At 41.9% G+C, this 20,046-nt stretch overlaps 2 protein-coding genes across 2 annotated transcripts in view; one reads left to right on the plus strand and one right to left on the minus strand.

Annotated features, from left to right (window-relative positions):
* Positions 1-18,206, minus strand: part of pdss2 (prenyl (decaprenyl) diphosphate synthase, subunit 2) — a 31,214-nt gene extending 13,008 nt beyond the window's left edge. The window contains exons 1-3 of the mRNA XM_086127670.1: positions 17,773-18,206; positions 9,011-9,145; positions 4,081-4,279 (exon numbers count right to left, since the gene is read on the minus strand). Coding sequence (XP_085983796.1) covers positions 4,081-4,279; positions 9,011-9,145; positions 17,773-18,020 — 582 coding nt within the window. The 5' untranslated portion in view covers positions 18,021-18,206. The remainder of the gene's footprint in view (positions 1-4,080; positions 4,280-9,010; positions 9,146-17,772) is intronic.
* A 708-nt stretch (positions 18,207-18,914) lies between these two features.
* sobpa (sine oculis binding protein homolog (Drosophila) a) overlaps positions 18,915-20,046 on the plus strand; it is a 48,696-nt gene continuing 47,564 nt past the window's right edge. Inside the window, exon 1 of the mRNA XM_086127628.1 lies at positions 18,915-19,510. Within this exon, the coding sequence (XP_085983754.1) occupies positions 19,415-19,510 (96 nt within the window). The 5' untranslated portion in view covers positions 18,915-19,414. The remainder of the gene's footprint in view (positions 19,511-20,046) is intronic.

Consider the following 20,046-nt stretch of genomic DNA (forward strand, 5'->3'; position numbering starts at 1 on the left):
ACATGAACCCTTGATGCAAATAATAAGATAAATAGATATTGTAATCATTTGCTCTTTTCACAGTGCTCACAGAGAGGGGAGGGGGTGGGGGTTCTCTTGCCTTCGACTGACTTATGTTTGTAAGACTGCAGTTGCCAATGTCCTCTTACAGGGGGCATGCACGACTACCTTTTAGTTTGCAGAAACGCTGCCCATTGTGAACCTGCCACGCGAGAGGCTTATTAGAAGATTCACTCCAACAGAATCAATCATGACACATTCAGAGTTCATTTTGCTTATTGTAGACATCCTTGGTGCTTCAGAAAAGTCTGCTTGCTGTGCCCTTTGGGTAACACCATCCATCTGGGGGAAAATATTGAGGAAACCCGAGCTTCACCCACAGACCTGAAAGGACAATATGCCTACAGTGTTACTCTGGTGTCCCTCCCTGTCTTGGGAAGTGGGGGGTGGTGGAGGGCTTTTTTTGGAAAGTATCAGATAAGCTTTCCCTCTGCTTCCCCCGTACTCCATTCCCAAATCCAGTCAGATCGTGTTTTGCCGACAGGGCCTGCGAAAGGCAAGAAACCAGAGCTGCTGGGCAAGATTACTTTACTAAAACGGCATAGGTTACCTCTCAAGGCCATGACACACCATTTCCATCACTCTCATAGCTTTAAAAAGCTCTAAGTCAACCAATGTGCAGGTCAAGAGCCACAAATCCATCCATTTTCAACACCGCTTATCCTGAAGAGGGTCACGGTGAGTTGCCAGCGCCTATCCAAGCTGACTTGGAGTGAAAGGCAGACGACACCCTGAATTGGTCCTCAGTCAGTTGCAAGGCACATATAGAGACAAACGACCATTCATGCCCACATTCACACCGTCACTGAGTTCGGAACCGATGCCACGCTGCCTGCATACAAGTCAGGCGAGTGTACCACTACAAGATCAGCAACACTGTAAGTCAAGTCGTTTGCAAAAAATAAAAAATCCTGAACAGGCTACAAAATATAATTTCATGATACTGAATCATAAGCTTTCGAAGATGTATACTAGGGATGGGCAAATCCCAGCATTGGGGAACATTATCTGCGCCTACCGACCTTATTTCAATGGACAGAGTACGTGTGAAGGTGAGGGATGAGCATCGTTTGAATTGGGACGATTGTGATTCTAGTTCCTCCATTAGATTCTAGTTCCTAACAATTTTCAATTCTGAGCCTTAAAAAAAAGTTTGCATGGTTTAATTGAGGGAGCTAATTCGTTATTTTGTGGGGGATGAAATAATTTGAACTTCTCTGTTTTTTAATTTCATGAACTTTTGAGTGTTTATGAACTTTACAATGAATTCCCCAAAGGGCTATTTGTACTAGGATATTAATATCTAACCTATAAACTTTGAATGACAGTTATTGATTTATATTCCTAAAAGATAGAAAATCATGATGTTGATGCATTTTTATGCTTCATAAAACATTTATGTCTGAATTTTGGGGGGCTTGGAACGGATTAGGGCATTTGCATGGAAAATTCGTCCCTACTTACAACATTTTCTCATTAAGAAATTTCTTCCAGAACCAATTAACTTTGTAAGTAGAGTTACCACTGTACCACTCACATTGTCCCTGTACTCACACTGCATGCAGGGAATTCATGCGAGCGAACCACTGCACTGTCAGTGACCCCAATTAAACTATATCTGAAGCGCATTCCTTGATTAATTCGATTTTTGAATTTGAAGAAAACGGGAACATCTAGCAACTACAGTAATACAGACACAGTAAGTGGCAAAGAAAGTGTGAGTTGCTGACTCTGAACCAATCAATCACTTCTGTATCCAGAAAACAAAAGCATGCACTAATTTTTCTGTGTACAGTTTTCTTCCCTTTCCTGAAGTTCATTATGAGGTTGCTTCTTTAAATCACGATGACATGTGAGTTCACTTCTGGGTGCAATGAATGCCTGTGGCGGTGGATGCCAAATTTACACAACATCCATCCGTCCATTTTTTTTTTGATCCGCTTATCCTCACAAGGGTCGCGGGGCATGCTGGAGCCTACCCCAGCCATCCTCGGGCAGTAGGCAGGGGACACCCCGAACTGCCATCCAATCGCAGGGCACACATAGATGAACAACCATCTTTACACAACATACCATGTTAATTTAACCAGTAAATAAATCCCTCTAATTTTATGTTAGGTTCAGTAAATACTCTAAATTTCCCACTGGTTTGAATGTGAGTGCGCAGACAGTATACAGTATATGTCTATGTGTCAGCGATGTGATTAACTGATAATCAACCTTACACAAGAATCTTATAAGCTCTGCAATATTTCAACTACATTCGAGGACATGTATTTTCGAGTGGATGACCACAGAACATGGGGACTGCGTTTTCTGAATATAAAGTGGAAGAGGGCGTGATAAAGGGGTGTCTGATGGCACAAGGGGTGGGATGGGTGATAGTTACAGTAAACCTCCATAATGTTTAGTATTGTCTAAATGAATAGTTTGAACCATAACTACACCACAAACTATAGATGGATATGATTTCAAAATCATCTTGCAAGATTATCCTTAAAAATTTGCACATGCACAGGCACATGCATATGCGGCAAATACTCTCCATAACTTCCATTAATAACTCAGACTAAATTTATCTCCTTCCCAGCATACAAAGATATTGCTCTCTTGGTCGAGATGTATCACTTCAACAATAAGTCCTGTAAACTTGACGACAAGAGCACAGCACAGAATTCCCAATGAGGTAAAAACTAGAGTGTCAGCTGAGGTCATACAGAACTCACTGGCATATGCCAACAACTTTTGATAAATCTATCATATGTAAAACATTTCACAAAGTCGGTGGCCCCACCTGCACATGCAATCAAAGCTGATGTTCTTGTGACACTGCTTTCAATTTTTATGTTGCACCTTCTCTGGGTTTTTTTTTGGTCATAACACAAGCACAAACCTCGATGTGTGTGTTGCTCCATGGGCCTTTGGTCCACAAAATAAAAGGAGCACCCTTACAATGTTTCTGTGATCTTTTTAACTCATTTATTGCCAGATGTTTTTCTCAAATTGGGAGAGCTGGTCACTTTTGACAATTTGACACATTTTTGAAGGCTTAAAATTGAGTTCTTGAGCTATTTGATCATAGAACGTACCAAAAGAAAAAAATAACCCTCTTCTTTCATCAGGAAAAAAAAAAGTAAATTTCTACTTTTTACCATTCTTAAGTAAACAGCAGTTGAACATTGGGAAGTTTCTTGAAAATACTCATTTCCCCCCCAACATTTTTGAGAAAAACCTTTTAGCGAAAGGATGCATTTCAAGCAGAACGTTCACTTTGATGCTATTTTATTATTATTTTTTTTTTTTGCATTTGTGATACCTCAAATAGCTAGCTAGCTAACACTGCTTTCCTACTAAATAACACAAAAAAGGTCAAATCACAGTTTATTGCAAGATAAACACTGCACTGATGCATGAACTATGCATGACGTTTGCATGAACTTTTCATGAACGTTGAACTTTATCCATGTTCTCACCACCACACTGCTTTCGCACAACACGCCAACAGCAGAACAAGTTCCCAAACTCTACGAGACATTTTTAAATGGCACGGAGGCTTATGCTTGTTTAGAAAATGAAATGAACAAAAAATAAATCCCTACAGGAAACAAAAGCTGCCATCACAAATGTCTCACAGTTACTTCTGGTGTCGCACACTAAGTTGCGCCCAAAATTGCTTCTATATCAAAGCCCTCAGAAATAAGGTTATCATTATTAAGTATTATTTACATGAAAGGTCCACCATATTCTCCTTTTTTAGCTGTACCTTTATTTGGCAAAGAGGCCTTCAAATGATGAAATCGATAATCTAGTTTTGGCAGAGTGCTTTGGGCCAGGAGAAGTATGATCTCCTGTCACTACCGTTGTAGTATTGTGTTGTGTTGTTGGTATTGCTGTTGCATTGCATTACAGCTCTGACTACTTCCGACTAAGAAAATGTCCTCTTGTCCCACACACAGACATGGATTTATTCAGTTATTTATTACAGGTACAATAAATTGTCTTTAATGCCACACAGATTACCTTGGTGTTGTTTAACTGGGCCAATCCGGTGCAAGCATTTGCAAGAAGGAAGTCTCCACTCAGGACAGCCATCTTATTCCCAAACTCCATGTCCTTCAGCAGGCCGTCAGAAGCCGTCCACTCTTTCAAATTGACAACCCCACGGTGCACCAGGAACGCAGTGTGGATCAACTCCGTGATTTCTGCCAAATTGCGCTGGCTGCGACGGACAGAAAAGAATTAAATAAATGAATGAGTGAGTGAGTGAATGAATGAATGAATGAGGGTGGCCCAGTGGACCAGTGGTTAGCGCGTCGACCTCACAGGGCAGGGGTACTGGGTTCAATTCCAGTTCCGGCCTTCCTGTGTGGAGTTTGCATGTTCTCCCTGGGCCTGGGTGGGTTTTCTCCGGGTACTCCGGTTTCCTCCCACATTCCAAAAACATGCATACTCTACTGTACATTGTCTCTAGGTGTGAGTGTGAGCGCGGATGGTTGTTCGTGTCTGTCCAGACGGCTGGGATAGGCTCCAGCACCCCCCGCGACCCTTGTGAGGATAAGTGGATCGGAAAATGGATGGATGGATGAATGAATCAATAAAAGCATCAGGCAAAAATATGTTGTTAAATAGAGGTGTTCCAGCAAATTGACAATGAGAAAGATTTTACAATGAAAGATTTTTATGATCATGTTGAGGAAAATGTGGAGCTTGGTGAATCTAATCATCCAGTTAGCTTCCCAAAAAAGCCTTTTTCGAAGCAAATATTTTCCTTGAAATCATTTTCATGCTGCAAGATCCACGTTCATTTCATCCAACGTTTAAGACAACCCTGCTCCTGACAAAACCTACTGGTAGCACCAAAACTCAGTCTTACTCTGAAAAGTGCAAAGGACTCAAAATACACTCGCTTGTTCAGTATCAAAAGTAAACTCATCAGTAGCCACTTCTGCTTCTATTCTTTAAATCGAGGCTTTCAGCGCAGTCTCAGGGAGGACATAATCAAATGTTGATTCAGTCATTGGTGGGAGATAATTAGGACCCTCTCCATGTAGAAGGAGATCACAGGGCTGCGGCAGGAAGGATTAATTGAGACAGGGTCGGGTGCCCTGATAGCCACTTACCTTTTTCAGCCACAGTGAGAAACTGATGAGCCTGCTCTGCTCTCCTCCACCCCCTAAGCCTCCACATCCCAAAACACCAAAACGCTCACACGCACACGCATCTAGTATGCAGTCACGGTAATTGCCGAGTTCAATGCCAGCTTAAAAAAAAAAAGAAGAAGATGTGATTAACATTCAATAATGTAATGTAGTTCGCTCTTCTCAATCACACCTATTGTCTGGCAGGTTAGACGCCGGCTGTGGCAGCGAAACACAACAGTCACCCCTCGAGGGGCGTTGCAATAAGTCTGTGAAAAAGATCTTCGTTGAAAGTTGCTTGTTCTCAATTCTGTCTTTTCAAATGCGCATCATATACTGTATTGCTAGAACTGCGTTTTCTTTTTTCACCTGCGCAATATTGCTAAGATCTCTCCCAATCTGTCTGTTAGTGGCTCAGAGGTCATAATTCATGCGTTTGTTACGTTTGGCCTTGACTTTTGTCACATATTGTTCTCTGGTCTACCCATGACTAGAATTAAAAGTCTGAAGGACAAAATGTTCCAGCAAAACTCCTGACAATTATGAGAAAGGTCGATCATCTTACCCCGATACGTGCCAACGTACAATGGCTCTCAGTCCACATGAGGCACGCTTTTTTGCTACTTACTTATTAAATACTACACAGCTTAGCATGTTCTTATCTAGTTGATTCTGTGGTACCGTATGTTCCGTCCAGAAACCTTTTTTCACGACACGCTGGTCTTTTAGTGATCCTGAGTGATAAAAACAGAAGTCAAACCTGCAGACTTCAGATCATATTACCCCAACACAACCCAGTGTGCTTTGGCTCCCAGACCACCTGAGGTGTGATTTTAAGGTTTTGCTACTTACATGGTGAAGCACCTTGATTTAGTGGTTATGTACTGTATGTTCGTCATGAAATCTACGTTTGCAACATGCTGGTCCTTTAGTGATCCCCAGGGCCAAAAAGAAGTCTGCAGGTTCGAGAGCGTTTTCTAATGCCCTACCCACAGAAAGTAGAGCTGCCACCGCAGTATAAATGTTTAAAATTCAATTTAAGGCTAATTTGTTTCTGCATTTAGTTGAACTCGATGTTGGGCTGTTTGACTGCCACTTCTCTCTTCTGCCCTCTTTTCCTCCGCCTTGGAGGAAGGGCAAGCTGATGATGACCGAATTGGATGTCGCCGTGCAGATTCTTCACCAACTGATCGAGAGATAGCATCATATATATCTTCTCGGGGGCGCTGCTATGGAGTTTTCCACATTGATCAACTGGGCCGGGTTTTGACGAGGGCCCACTTCTTCGAAAGAATCTTCCTGTAGCCCTTCATTTTATTAAATGGACTCTGACACTACTCTAATTAACATTATAGAGCAACATGTTATGTGTTAAATGTTGCCCACTCAGGATCCACTGTAGCATGGTTATCCTGGAAGATTCCCCAATCTAAAGCCACTTCTGAAGATTTCTCATTTTTCGCCAGATGGGGTTTTATATTTTGGAGTTTTTCCTTGCCCTCCTGTTGGGTCAAGATTAGGGGGTGTCATTAATATTTGTCAATTCTTGGGTTTTGTTGCCCTTTGATAAATAAAGTTGACAATTTGAGATGCCTGATTGTGTCCAAAACTAAAATAGCCAAGCCCTCATATTTGCGGTTTACCACCCACAGATTTACATATTCAGATACATTTTACTAAAACAAAAAAATTGGGGAGGTCTTTTGGCACTCTTAGGGGCCTAAATGAAATGGAAAAATATCTGACATTGGATACATTTTTACTTTCATTTTATCTTCAGTAAATACTGGTGTAGTGGTTCATTATGGTCATGAAAGACGACAAACATAATCATTTGATGGAACAAAAGTTCACCTGCAGAAAGGAGAGCAACTGTTTCTGCATGTACAGTATGTTCCAAACCATTGCCTCTTATCTCTCAGTCCAGTTATGTATCTGTGGGGCTTTGAGAAGAAAATGGGGGACAAGGGGGCCCGTGTATAAATAGCTTTGGTGCCTGGTTGCATAGCAACTGATGCCATCTTGTCAAGTTGTAACGCCCCTCACCACGCCTCTCGTCCGAGTGTTGTATGCCATTTTCCTCCCTCAGCTGTCTGCCTTAGCATCAAATGCAGCCTTGTATGAGTGGCTTCAGAGGACTGTCTACCAGATGGACAACATGATTTGTTCAGTGGCATGCTTATGCAGTCATTCGTTCACTCGTTCATTCATTCTACAGTTTTCCTCATATACCTCAACAACATTCCTGTCTGTCCTATCAAGCTATCAACATATCCATCCATCCTTCCCATCTATCCATCAATCATTGCTATGTTTTGGTGAATCATCAGTGTCAGGCAGCAGAGTGGGAAATCTTTTACAAATGCTGTCCGTCAGGAGGGAGGAGACCATCCCCCAGAGGTTTCAATCATCCTCCACCTTCCATCTCACCATCAGCAGAGGTGCTAATGAGCCGGAGAGAGGAAAAGAGGCAGAGCTTGTGGAAGCACAAATGAGGTGATCAAGTCACGCTGCGTGCGTGTCTACATGTGGGTTCATCACAGTGCAGTGAAGGAATGCATGTAAGTACAGCAGTGATTCAGTAGTATGTAGAGATGAAAGTGGACTTTCCTGAAAATTCCAGAAAATACAAAAAAAATAAAATAAATAAATAAATTATATATATATATATATTGAGGAGGATGGTTGGAGTCTGTCGGGGTTTTTTTCCCCCTTCTTCTTCCTGACTGTTTTCCTTCCACAGCTAAGATATTGGTGCGCTTAACAGCGACCCGCCAGACTTCTCTTTCTGTCTCCTCCATGTTGGCTATTCCCGTCTTGTCTATGTTCCTCTGCATGGGTTGTAAATGGGAAGTACATTTCTTGTGTGTTTCTTGCATACATGGCCAGTAAATCTGATTCTGATAGATGCACGCATGAACAAAACCAAATACAAAGCTTTTTTTTCCAACTCATTTAGCCTTGGCGCGGTCTATGTTCAACAGTCTTCTATTATCTGCGCAACTGGTGCCTACTTTGAAGACTCGAAATTAGGAAGCATTCTATTTTGATGACCACTTTTTATTTATGAAGTAATTCTATCCATATTTATTGATGAATTTTGACATCGAGCCACGTGCAAGACGGACCAATAGGAAATGTGAGTGTGCGGTGCTTGTCGGTGGCGTTGCGCGTCCCCTTAGATTACAAATGAAGAATGAACAATAGAGTGCACGCAGCATTCAACAATTGCGTGTTCGGTAGCACGCTTTCATACTTCAAATACAGTTTATAAGCCATTTGCAGCAGTAAATAGTTCATATTTTGTCTTGGATTCATTTGATAGCTTGATTATTTTTGATGTACATTAAATAACTTACATTACATTAAATATCCATCGTGTTAATCCTGAAAGAATGCAGCCACATCGTTTCGAGCCAAAATTATGAAATACATCTACTGAGTGAGATTCTACCTTTGATGTGAAAGACACAGCGCCAAACGGTCTAGATGGCACAAAATACCATTTGGAGAACAAGCAGACCAGGAAGTGCGGCAGACGGCACCATGTCCGCCATGTCCTTGGCTCGCTACAAACGCATGGACAAAGTTGTAATTAATATGTCCTCATACCTTAAGTGGATGAAGCTATAAAGCTTAAAGCTATAAAAATAAGTGGTGGGCTCACTCGTTTAAACCATGCAAACTTTTTTTTTAAGAATCGGAATTCAGCATCGTTAGGAATCAGTATCAAATTGTAGAACAGGAATCGTCCAAATACAAACGATGTCCAACCCTGCTATTCCAGTGCCAGTGACATGAGTGGATTTTACCTGGGGTAGATGCCGCTGACCATGTCCTGAGCTAAGGCATCTGAGGATGTGTGGCTCGGTCCTGCAGCTTTTGAAAGAAGAAGAACAACCAGTCCCCTCATCTGAAAGTTGTTCCTGCTGTCGTAGACAAAACCTCTGCAAAGAAAGAGGAAAAAAAATTAGGCCTGCCGCACACGAGTGACATGACCGAAAAGCGACTACCAGGAAATGGTTATCGCAATAGAATTATATTTGACGATGCCTGACCAGACAAACTTCAACTAAAAAACTACGACCCTGTATTGCTGTTTGACGCTCCAGTTAGTAGCCTGGTAATGATTTTTGTGGCCCAACCAAGGACGGTTAAATGTGAATTCACAGTGTGTATTCATAATGTCAACAGATTTTAAATATATTGAAACAACTACGTACACTGTACAAAAGCTTGTTAAGAATCTTGCTTTAAAGTGACTTCTGCCAACCCAACAGCTAGAATTGTGTATTGCAACAACAGAACAGTGCTGTCGCTTCTATAAGATATGACATGATAGGCAATGAATTTTATGCCCCTTGTATGTGATTTTACATTTTTATTGTGTTTTTAAGATCAACCAGTGGAGAACAAAGATGGATTCTTCAAATGAGGCAATTGTTACAAATTCTCTATTACTGTTGCATTTTGTGGACGCATTGTTTGGTGTCGAACTATGTGCATTTACATCAGGCACTGTGTTGGACAGCTCAAGGGTCCTTGGAAAGACGTTGAGCTCATTCGCAGCAATAATTATTTTCATTTTTATTACTGTTTTCTTTTACTCAGTAATTATTGTGTGATTATTTCCTGCTACGAAAACACAACATTCCTTTAGTCAGTCTCTTTACATATGGGAGACAAGGTGTCGTGCTCTGCCTTTTTCTAGAAAAAATTTAATCTCCGGGCTGTCATTTCCACTACGCCATTTTCGATGCGCAATCCGGTGGGCCAGTGTAGGGAAGTCACCAGTCGACATTAAATATAAATGATCAATTACTAAATAACACAGCAAGATATTGGAGGAGCCTATAGGCTTAATCAACATTGTGTCATCTCGAGTGTTGGCTGGCATGACAATGATTTGTATTTATATCCCAAAAATAGTTACAGATACATCTTTAATCGTGATGTAATGTTAATATGCGTAAAATTACATTCACCTAATATCGCTATTTGATCCAGGAGAGAGTCTGCGTGTGTCTGAGACGTATTAAGTATTCCACAGAAAAGGGGTTGAAGTCAGCAAAAAATGTACAACCCATCCAATCTTGTGTATCTACAGTTGGGAACATTAATGGTTCTTCAGAACACGACCAAGACCGGTGACCCGCTCGATCTCTTATCTCCCTGGGTACTTTTCATACTCCTCAGCATGTCGAGTTGACTTATGACGCCTGATTTCTTGAGCAGTGCACTTTTCTCTGTGCATTCAAGACATGTTGGGTTGCCCCTGTGCTAAACGGAAAAAAATCATCTCCCGTTTTCCTTGAAACTGGCCGTTCTTGTCGCCATTCTCTCTCTTCATGGCAGGTCTGGAAAAAGATGACTGGGACTGCGTGATACTGTAGGATATCTTTTCCTTTCACTTTGTGTCACTTCTGAATGACGTTTGCTAAAAGCTGTCATAATGAGCCTCAGCAATGGTATTCCAAAAGTGATTAAAAGACACACACACACACACACACACACACGCACCCAGGGCATGACATGGGGAAAAAAAAGGGTGGGGTGCATACTAAGATTAAACTGATAGGGGACCGCAAAATATTGTCCTGCGGGTCGCAGATGGCAGCCAGGCCATGAGTTTGGGACGTCTGATACTCACACATCTATTTTCCTATTTCTAAAGCGTGTTGATGTTATGAGCACCAACCTCTCATTCAATGGTGTCAAACTCATTTTAGTGGCGGGCGAATTTGGAGTCTTCCCTCTGAGGGCCGTTATGACAGTGAAACCACAAAATGAATAGATTACTAGTTTTGAAATCAAGTCAATTATAATAGTTTGTTCAATTATTGTTCAAGCGAGTGTAAACAGGGAAGCAAAAATCTCATAGTTATTTATTACACATGACAATTTAACATTTCGGTACAGATTTGAGTGAGGTTGACACACATGATTTGCTTTCGCGGGCCACATAAAATGACTGCGGGGTGGGATCTGGCCCCCGGGCCTTCAGTTTGACACCTGTGCTCTAATTTATATTTGCCCTTCCTGGTTAGGACTCCCAAATTATTATCGGCGTAATTCCCGCCGGCACTCTTCCCTCCACCGAACCCTGCTGCGAACATGAAAATTTGTTGTGATAAGCCAAAACCAAGAAACCAAGGCCAACAAATTTACAACCAAAAATCACACTACCCCCTAAAAAGCTGGATCATTTTCTGCACTTTGTTAAATTCAAAAATTGTCAATTTCAAAAGTGCTTACCCGTCTAGTTCCTCCTATAGTGCTGTGTGCGAACATAATTGTCACCTGTGACAGCACGAATGCAAACTTGTGAAGAATAAACAACAGGTTGAAGAGAGCATACAACTTCAAGTTGATGCTTGATTATTAAGCATAGGAACTTCAATTCCGAGCGAGATGCACAAGTTCAGCCAGTCATCGGCCCACAGGCAGGGTTCTCGCTGGGGGGGGCAATACCCAGCTGTTGCGGCAGGGGAATTCCGGGCTCATTGCCCGCCTAAAGTGACCAAGAAAGGCGCTAAATATAATAATAATAATAATGCATTTTATTTAAAAGCGCCTTTCATGCCACCCAAGGACACTGTACAGACAATAAGAAAATACAATGTAAAAATTTGTAAACGAGATATTATATAAAAACAGGACATAAAATCATAAAATCATAAAAACATGGAAAGAGCTAAGAAATGGAAGAGCTATGTGTTGTAGGCAATCCTGAACAGGTGTGTTTTTAGACGGGACTTGAAAGTGGTATATGGTATCAATGTCACTAAATTGGCAACGCTGAAAACAAGACAATGCTTTTTCTTGTCTGTAACATCCACACACATGCACATCGCAATAAAAGCAGCGTTTTGCAAATCAAAGCACCACGTACAGTGGATAACGTATTCTGACTTCATCAAGATGATGCGGTCCGGTCAGAGACTGTGGACAGGCCAGATACGGCCTACGGTCCATAATTTGCCCGGATCTGATTTAAACGTACTTCCTAATTTTTCATACAGAGAATGGAATGCACTGGTTCTAATTAGACTGTGCATGTGGTCATAATGCTGGTTCTTTATTGAGTTGGGTAAATGAGAAACAATTCGTCCTACGAACTAAAACAAGAATCAAAACCAACACACAGCAATTTAAAAAAGCAACTCATATCCTCATCCTTTTTGATGAACATTCTTTGTAAGTTCCTGAACTGAAACTGTGAAATCAGAAACAGTATTATAAAAATAGTGATGTGAGATGAAACAGTTAGTGATCACAGATTCACCCCAATCCTCTACAAAAAAAAAGGATGTACACAAACAAAGACAGGCACACAAATGGTGCAATGGTTACTGCCTGTGTGGTAGCTCGATTAAATATCTTTTTAATGTCTCGTGGGAGCGCTCAGAAGGAGCACCTCTAATCCTGTCCCTATGGGAGCCTCTTGTGCAATGAATCACGCTCTCGTTAGGGGCTCCGAGGCAGACAAGCGGCCACACCCCCACTGCTCAATGCCCAGACAGCAGCCTCACACCTCCACCCGCTAGTGTCACACCAGCCCCCAGCCCCCCCTCCCCCACTCTGACCCACCCCTGCACCACAGGGAAAGGTGGAGGACAGAGTGGATGTGGGAGATGGACCGTGAAAAGAGGGAGGGAATGCAGAGAGACATTGTGGGAGAAATGAGAATGCAAAAAAAACCCCAAACCAAAAACAAAACAAACTGACCGAATGAATATGTGAGTGATCCACACTGTCGTGATAATGGAAAAGCACACAACAATCACTGAGAGCAAGTTTTTGCACCTTCCACTGAACAAAATCCCCATGCAGCTTTTACCAAAAATAGCGACGACCTTTTTGGAGCATCGTGCCTTCACCCCGTTGAAAATGTTCAAGTGTGGTCAATTATTTTATTTTATTTTTTACACTGTAGCAAATATGCAACCTGCAAAACAGAATATGACTAACTGTTATGAGGCGGCGCTCTTCTGAGTTGGTGTGGCCCAGCGGTCTGAGGGCTGCGAAGTGATTAATATTTATGTCACTATCTACAACAGCATCCATCCATCAATCAATCCCGTGCAAAGGAATGGAGCATGGATGGCATGATAAAAGAGAGTGAGAGAGGGGCGACAGAAGAGATGAGAAAAATGGGCAGCTGTCATCTCGAAAGGGTTGTGAACAGGTCACCAGGCCTTCTACTTGCACTGTGAACACTAACTTTCGCAGGCACACCAGCGACTGGATTAGGAAACATCTCAAAATAATTCTTCCCTCAAAAAGAAACTGAAATCTTAGAAGCATTTCCACATTTTCACTCAAATTGTATGATAGACAATGAGGAAAAAGTAGTTCCAATACCTTGACGTTTTAACCATCACATCACACTCACTGTTGTGAGCTGATGTATGCAGTATCTTTTGTTATTTTGATTGATTGATTTGTTTTTGAGCAGACCAGCACAAACATTTTTTTGACAAATCAAAGTACCGTGTGATACATTTGTACAAACAGAGAAAAAAAGAAAGAAAGAAAAAAAGACATCTCCACGTCACCATTAGCAATCGTTCTTCATGTAGTGCTCAAAAAAGTGTGGGAATATAAACATTTATTTTATCCCACCCAATCTCACATTTATATCACTAACCATACATACATACTAACTTTCAAATCCCGAATGGTTAATTTACACCTATACAAATCATCCTAATATAGATAGCAGACTAAGAAAATGTACCGGTATATATATTTATCACGTGTAGTTTTTATCAAAATAATGGTCTGGGTAAAATGCAGTATATTTGAGCAATAATTACATAACAACAATGGTAATCGAAAAACTACATGGTAAACGGCAAGCACATACCAACTAGGTTATGGAAATGACGCATCTCAACATGGTAAGCAACAACAAGCACATCCTAACAATGGGTGAGATGAGATATGGCAGGACAAAGGAACAATATAATGTAATATTCTGAGAGCAAGAATGGCTTTGCTTTATTCATGATTGAGAGGCTTTTGGATTTTTTATTTCTTCTATGTCTGATATGGGCATTCCATGACAACTTGTTATCAGTTATTATTCCCAAGAATTTATATTCTTTAACATTTTCTAGTTGTACACCGTCGATGTGTATTATCAATGCCGAGTTAAATAATACTTTTGTTTGACTTAGATTTGAAATGAATTTGTTATGATCCATCCACATTTTTTATCTTATTGAATTCTGTATTTACTGTCCTCACAGGTTCGTTATAATTGTCACTAGTATAGAGTATATTTGTGTAACAACAATCTGCAAACAACATTAGTTTTAATCATTTCGATACATTAAATGGGTTGTGGCGGCCCGGTAGTCCAGTGGTTAGCACGTCGGCTTCACAGTGCAGGGGTATCGGGTTCGATTCCAGCTCCGGCCTCCCTGTGTGGAGTTTGCATGTTCTCCCCGGGCCTGCGTGGGTTTTCTCCGGGTGCTCCGGTTTCCTCCCACATTCCAAAAACATGCGTGGCAGGCTGAATGAACACTCAAAATTGTCCCTAGGTGTGAGTGTGAGCATGGATGGTTGTTCGTCTCTGTGTGCCCTGCGATTGACTGGCAACCGATTCAGGGTGTCCCCCGCCTACTGCCCGGAGACAGCTGGGATAGGCTCCAGCACCCCCCGCGACCCTAGTGAGGATCAAGCGGTTCGGAAGATGAATGAATGAATGAATAAATGGGTTGTTTATGTATAAGTTAAACAGCTGGGGACCACGCACCGACCCCTGGGAGACACCACAAGCAATACCAATTTTATCAGCTAAGCATTCACCTAATTTTACATGTTGAGTTTGTTCTGTTCAATAACTATTTAACCAATAAAAGAAAAGCACCTAAATATACCTAACTGTGACCACAAAACAATCATTCATACTCTTATTCTCACTCGAGAACAATTTCTCAAACTCAGAACTCTGAGGCTGATGTGCCAACCATTGACCCACTGTGCCATGGAGTGTTTAAAGAGAGTTTGATTGATTGATTAAGATTGCACAATTGTCTGTGTCTCGTGTGTTGTCTTGTATTATTTTGTCATTTTTTGTTAACTTTTCTTTTGATGGCGGCGCGGACACCCGCAGCGGCTCCTCTTGTTTTATGTTGAGAGGGAAGAAATTTCATCTGTGCTGTATGTTGCACATACGTACAGCACATTTGACAATAAAGCTGTATTCAATTCAATTCAATTGATACCATTTCCCCCCATTTTTCCATAGAAAACAAATACACTGTATTGAATGATTATCAGAGTTGGGAGGAATTCGGGGTACTTATTTTTTATTTTATGTTTTGTTGTTCCAAAATGCGGGCGGCCCGGTGATCCATTGGTTAGCTCATCGGCTTCACAGTGTGGAGATCGTGGGTTCGATCTCGGCCTTCCTGTGTGGAGTTTGCATGTTCTTCTCGTGCCTGAGTGGGTTTTCTCCGGGGACTATGGTTTCCCCACATTCCCAAAACATGCATGGCAGGCTGATTGAACACTCTAAGTCACCGGTGTCAAAGTCAAGGCCCGGGGGCCAGATCTGGCCAGCCACATCATTTTATGTGGCCCGCGAAAGCAAATCAAGCATGTCAAGTTCCATGATGTTTGCTAAAGCCTGAACCGAAATTTCAAATTGTCATATGTAACGATCCACAATAACAGTCATTATTCTGGACTTCTGATTTTAAAAATAGTTATTCATCAATTTGTTCTGCGCTGTGTATGTAATATGTGGAGGGGATTAAACATTTATATGGTTTCCCAAAATTCAAGGGAAACCGTAACTACAATGTGGCCCGTGACAAAAATGAGTTTGACACCCCATGCTCTATATTGTCCCGAGGTGTGAGTGTGAGTGCTGATGGTCGTTCGTCTCTGTGTGCCCTGCGATTGGCCAAACGGTTCAGGATGTCCCCCCGCCTACTGCCCGAAGACAGCTGGGATAGACTCTAGCATGCCGGGTGACCCTTGTGAGGATAAAGCGGATTAGAAAATGGATGGATGGATAGATGTTCCAAAATGCATTTTGATTGGCGTTACCCGGAGTTTCACTATTCACTATTTCGCTATCTGCCATGAATAGCAGGGGTTGGCGTTAGTGGCTAGTAGCTAGTAAGTCGTGCGTGGTATAGGCTGGCAACAGGCGTCAGACTTTTTTTTTTTCAAAGGCAGTTTAGTCTATGAAAATTCGATGCTGACAGCGTGACACGTTTGCAGGCCAGGCCAAACCAAGCTAACTCAAAAATGCTGTTTAAGCAGGCAAAAGTGGTATTGTGATGTCACTTCGTCCAACAGCCCAAAATCTCACCTACTAATTTTTTCTAGACAAGGAAATACAATTGGCTGCTACAATTTAAATGTAAGAAAATGTTGATTATCTATAAAAAGACAATTCATTGGTCATTCATTATAAATTAACCCACCGACAATGAGACATCTCACTTCCATCAACACACAAATATTGTAACTGATTACAGTACTCGATAATTCGACAGAACAGGGATGAGCAACTGGGGGAAGGCAGGCTTCCACCGTCCTCACTCAGTAATTACAAGTTTTAAAAAATTTGAAAAGGAAAACCGATGTATTTCAATGCGCAGATTTTCGCTATTCATGGTCCCTATCTCCCATGATTAGAGGGTGTCCACTGTACAATGTCATCCATCACCACTAGACTCACCCCCCACTCACCCATTGTAAATAACACAGCCACCTTATGCAGCGTATATGCAGTTGCATATATGCTTATATATTATATTTTATATTGCATTATGTACTGTGTACAGTTCTTTTTTAAATTTATTTGTGCAAGCAAATATTTCACGTTTTTTTTCTACTTTCTTCCCTCCAAATGTTGCTGCTGTAGATTGCGAATTCCTCCATTGTGAGACAAATAAAGGCTTTTCTGATCTTATCTTATCTTAGATGGCAGAAATCACTTAGTTGGGCTTCCAACGGGGCCTGCTCTACCCAATGAAAGAGCATAGTCGTTGTAGGCCTAATCATTTTTTTGTGGATTTGGAATGATACGCGGGACAAACATAGAATCTCAATAATATACACATTTTGAGTGAGTTGATTTTTCTCATAAAAAGTGCATAAAATTAGTTCTTTTTGCACTGAAGTTTGGCTGCTGCTCAGCAGTTTTGTCCCTCCATCAATGGTAATTTTTATGCAAAGAACCCTTTTCACTGGGAGAAAAAATGATCTAAGTACAGTATGTGGTTATTTTTTGAGATTGTTGTGGAAGCCTGAATATTTTGTACATGCATTGACAGTGCATATTAAGATACTATGATGTATATTGGTTCATGTATTTGTGCATATTTAAAATTGCATTTTTGTCAGGTTAGGAAGTGTGTGGTTCTATGTGGCTCCCCAGTAGCACAGAATAAAAATTGTGGCTACCTCCATCATTTAAATGATATGTTAGTACATGTGAATATTTAAAGCAATGAACTTAATTTACACCTGCTCAGGCATTTTTTTTCAAGCTCTCTCTTCTCGAGCAGTCAAAGCGATGAAGACGACAATAGTGTAATGGTTTTACCTTGCGGTGTTAAGTAGAGGGTGTTGGGTTCCGACCAGTTTCTTGACATGCATGGCAACGTTACTGAACTCGTCGCTGAGTAGACAGCGCAGGCTCATGAAAGATGTTGGATAACCCACAATCTTCTCGGCGTCGGACACCGCTTTACTCCAGTTTGAAGGTCCTGCGCTGGAAAATAGACTCAATGTCTTCCTCACTGGTCCGGACGCGACTTTACAGGGCAGTCGCGTCCATACATGCGAAAACATCTCTCTAATATACTATCGGCACTTCTTAACAGCCTTGCCGATATTTAATTTCAACTTAAAACGGAGTACTTCTGATGTTACATTTTAAACGCTGTTCATCGATTTGGTTTTTACAGACGCAACTCACTGTTTTGCGATTGGTTGTTTCACAACACACGACCTGTCACAGCGCGCCGCCATGTTGACAGACACAGGACGTTACGTCATTCTACGCGAAAAACGTTACTTCCTGTCACACTTTGCACTTGATGAAAGGCCTTGTTATTGTCTTCTTGGTCTTAAATTAAGACTGCAACGTGAGAATAATATTTATATTTGTAATTCTTGCCAAATGGGCGCAAAATTGTATTATACAATAAAACAATATAATAGTTTTTTCAGTATATAATCTATCCATCCATTTTCAACACTGCTTATCCTGAACAGCGTAGGAGTAAACTGGAGCCTATCCCAGCTGACTTCGGGCGGAGGGCAGACGACGTCCTGAACTGGTCTTCAGTCAGCCACAGGGCACGTATAGAGACAAACAACCATTCACACCCACATGCACATCGTCACCGAGTGGGAACCCGCACGCAAGTCTGGCGAGTGTACCACTACACCAGCAGCGACTGTCAAATATAATATACGATGCCATATTTTTCCTTTGAACTCCAATATGTAAAACTACACAAAAATGTATTTTATAAATATTGTTCTGTTGAAATCTGTTTTAGTGAGCACTTCTCCTTTGCCATACTTAGACCTCATTGCTGTGGCATCTGTTGATGCTGATTAGACAGCATTGCGCCAGTGCTAATCTATCACAGTTTAAACATTTAAATTCATGGCCATTGTACTTGAAAATTTTAAGTGGAAATAAAATTTGGGTTGACAGTGTTTAACGGGCAGTTTAAGTTGAGTGACACACTATTGTCACTATCGCTTGTGGACTGAATGGGCAGCTGCGAGAGCACCAGTTCGCCTCTTGCAGACTCCCCCCAAGCCAAGACAGTTGCACTGAACGGACTGAGCGACTGCACTGATTGCGCTCCATGGGAAACTGAGAAGACACCGTCTACCTCAAATCATCAACACGTCATATAATGTTTCAGCGTAGGCCCCTCCCCCTGTCTCCTTTCCCCCTTCGCTCAACCTCTCCTTTGACTCTTGGACAGAGGCGGCACAACAGTGGTGCACGGACCGCGGAGGAGACAGGCAGAAGATGGCTGACTTAGCCCGGCACGGACAGCCCTCGGCGGCATCACCAGCCTCAAACGGGTCGCTCAGAAGCTCCAAGACATCCGCCGTCTGGCGAGTGTAAAAGCGCTGCCTCTCGTCCCTGCTCCTTGCATCCACCCCCCTCGCCCCCCCGCCGCCACCGCAAATATTGACAGAAGTATCAGCGAGAAAACATGGCAGAGATGGAAAAAGAGGGCAGACCTCCGGAAAATAAAAGAAGCCGAAAACCAGCTCACCCGGTGAAAAGGGAGATTAATGAAGAGATGAAGGTAACGGATCTGCATGCTGTTTACGCGCGGAGTGCTTGTGAGGAGCGTGCGCGTGTTAAAGCACCGGTGGCCCCTAACACTGTAAATGATGCACCCAAGTGTAAGATTATGTTGCATGCGAGACTAACTTGAAATGTGGATTTTTTTTTATGACCCAAGTTCTATTGTTTCAGTCGCGCGCCCTGCTTCACCATGCAACGGCGCGACATATTCACCATTATGCGTTCACTTATCAATTTAACATTAAGTTTGGAAGAAAGACAAATACCAGGCGTGTGTTTCCGTCGCTTTGTGACATCAATGTCGCCGGCCGTGTTTTAATACATCTTCAATAAATAGTGAGAGAAAATCCCGTGTGCTATGAAGGCACCTCGCGCCTCCACTATTATTCCTATCAACGATACAAAGAGAGCATGCATCCAGTGCGCATAATTACTACAAATCAATGTGGGGAAAACTCGCCTCCTCGTGCTACGTTGACGTCGTTTTATGTCGGCTGAGTAAAGGCGCGTGCGCTGCCCAGAGGCGTGTGATCC

Source organism: Hippocampus guttulatus, chromosome 13 (genome assembly GCF_054856545.1).
Source record: "Hippocampus guttulatus isolate MCC_2025c chromosome 13, RoL_Hgut_1.0, whole genome shotgun sequence".
Taxonomy (NCBI): Eukaryota; Metazoa; Chordata; class Actinopteri; order Syngnathiformes; family Syngnathidae; genus Hippocampus; species Hippocampus guttulatus.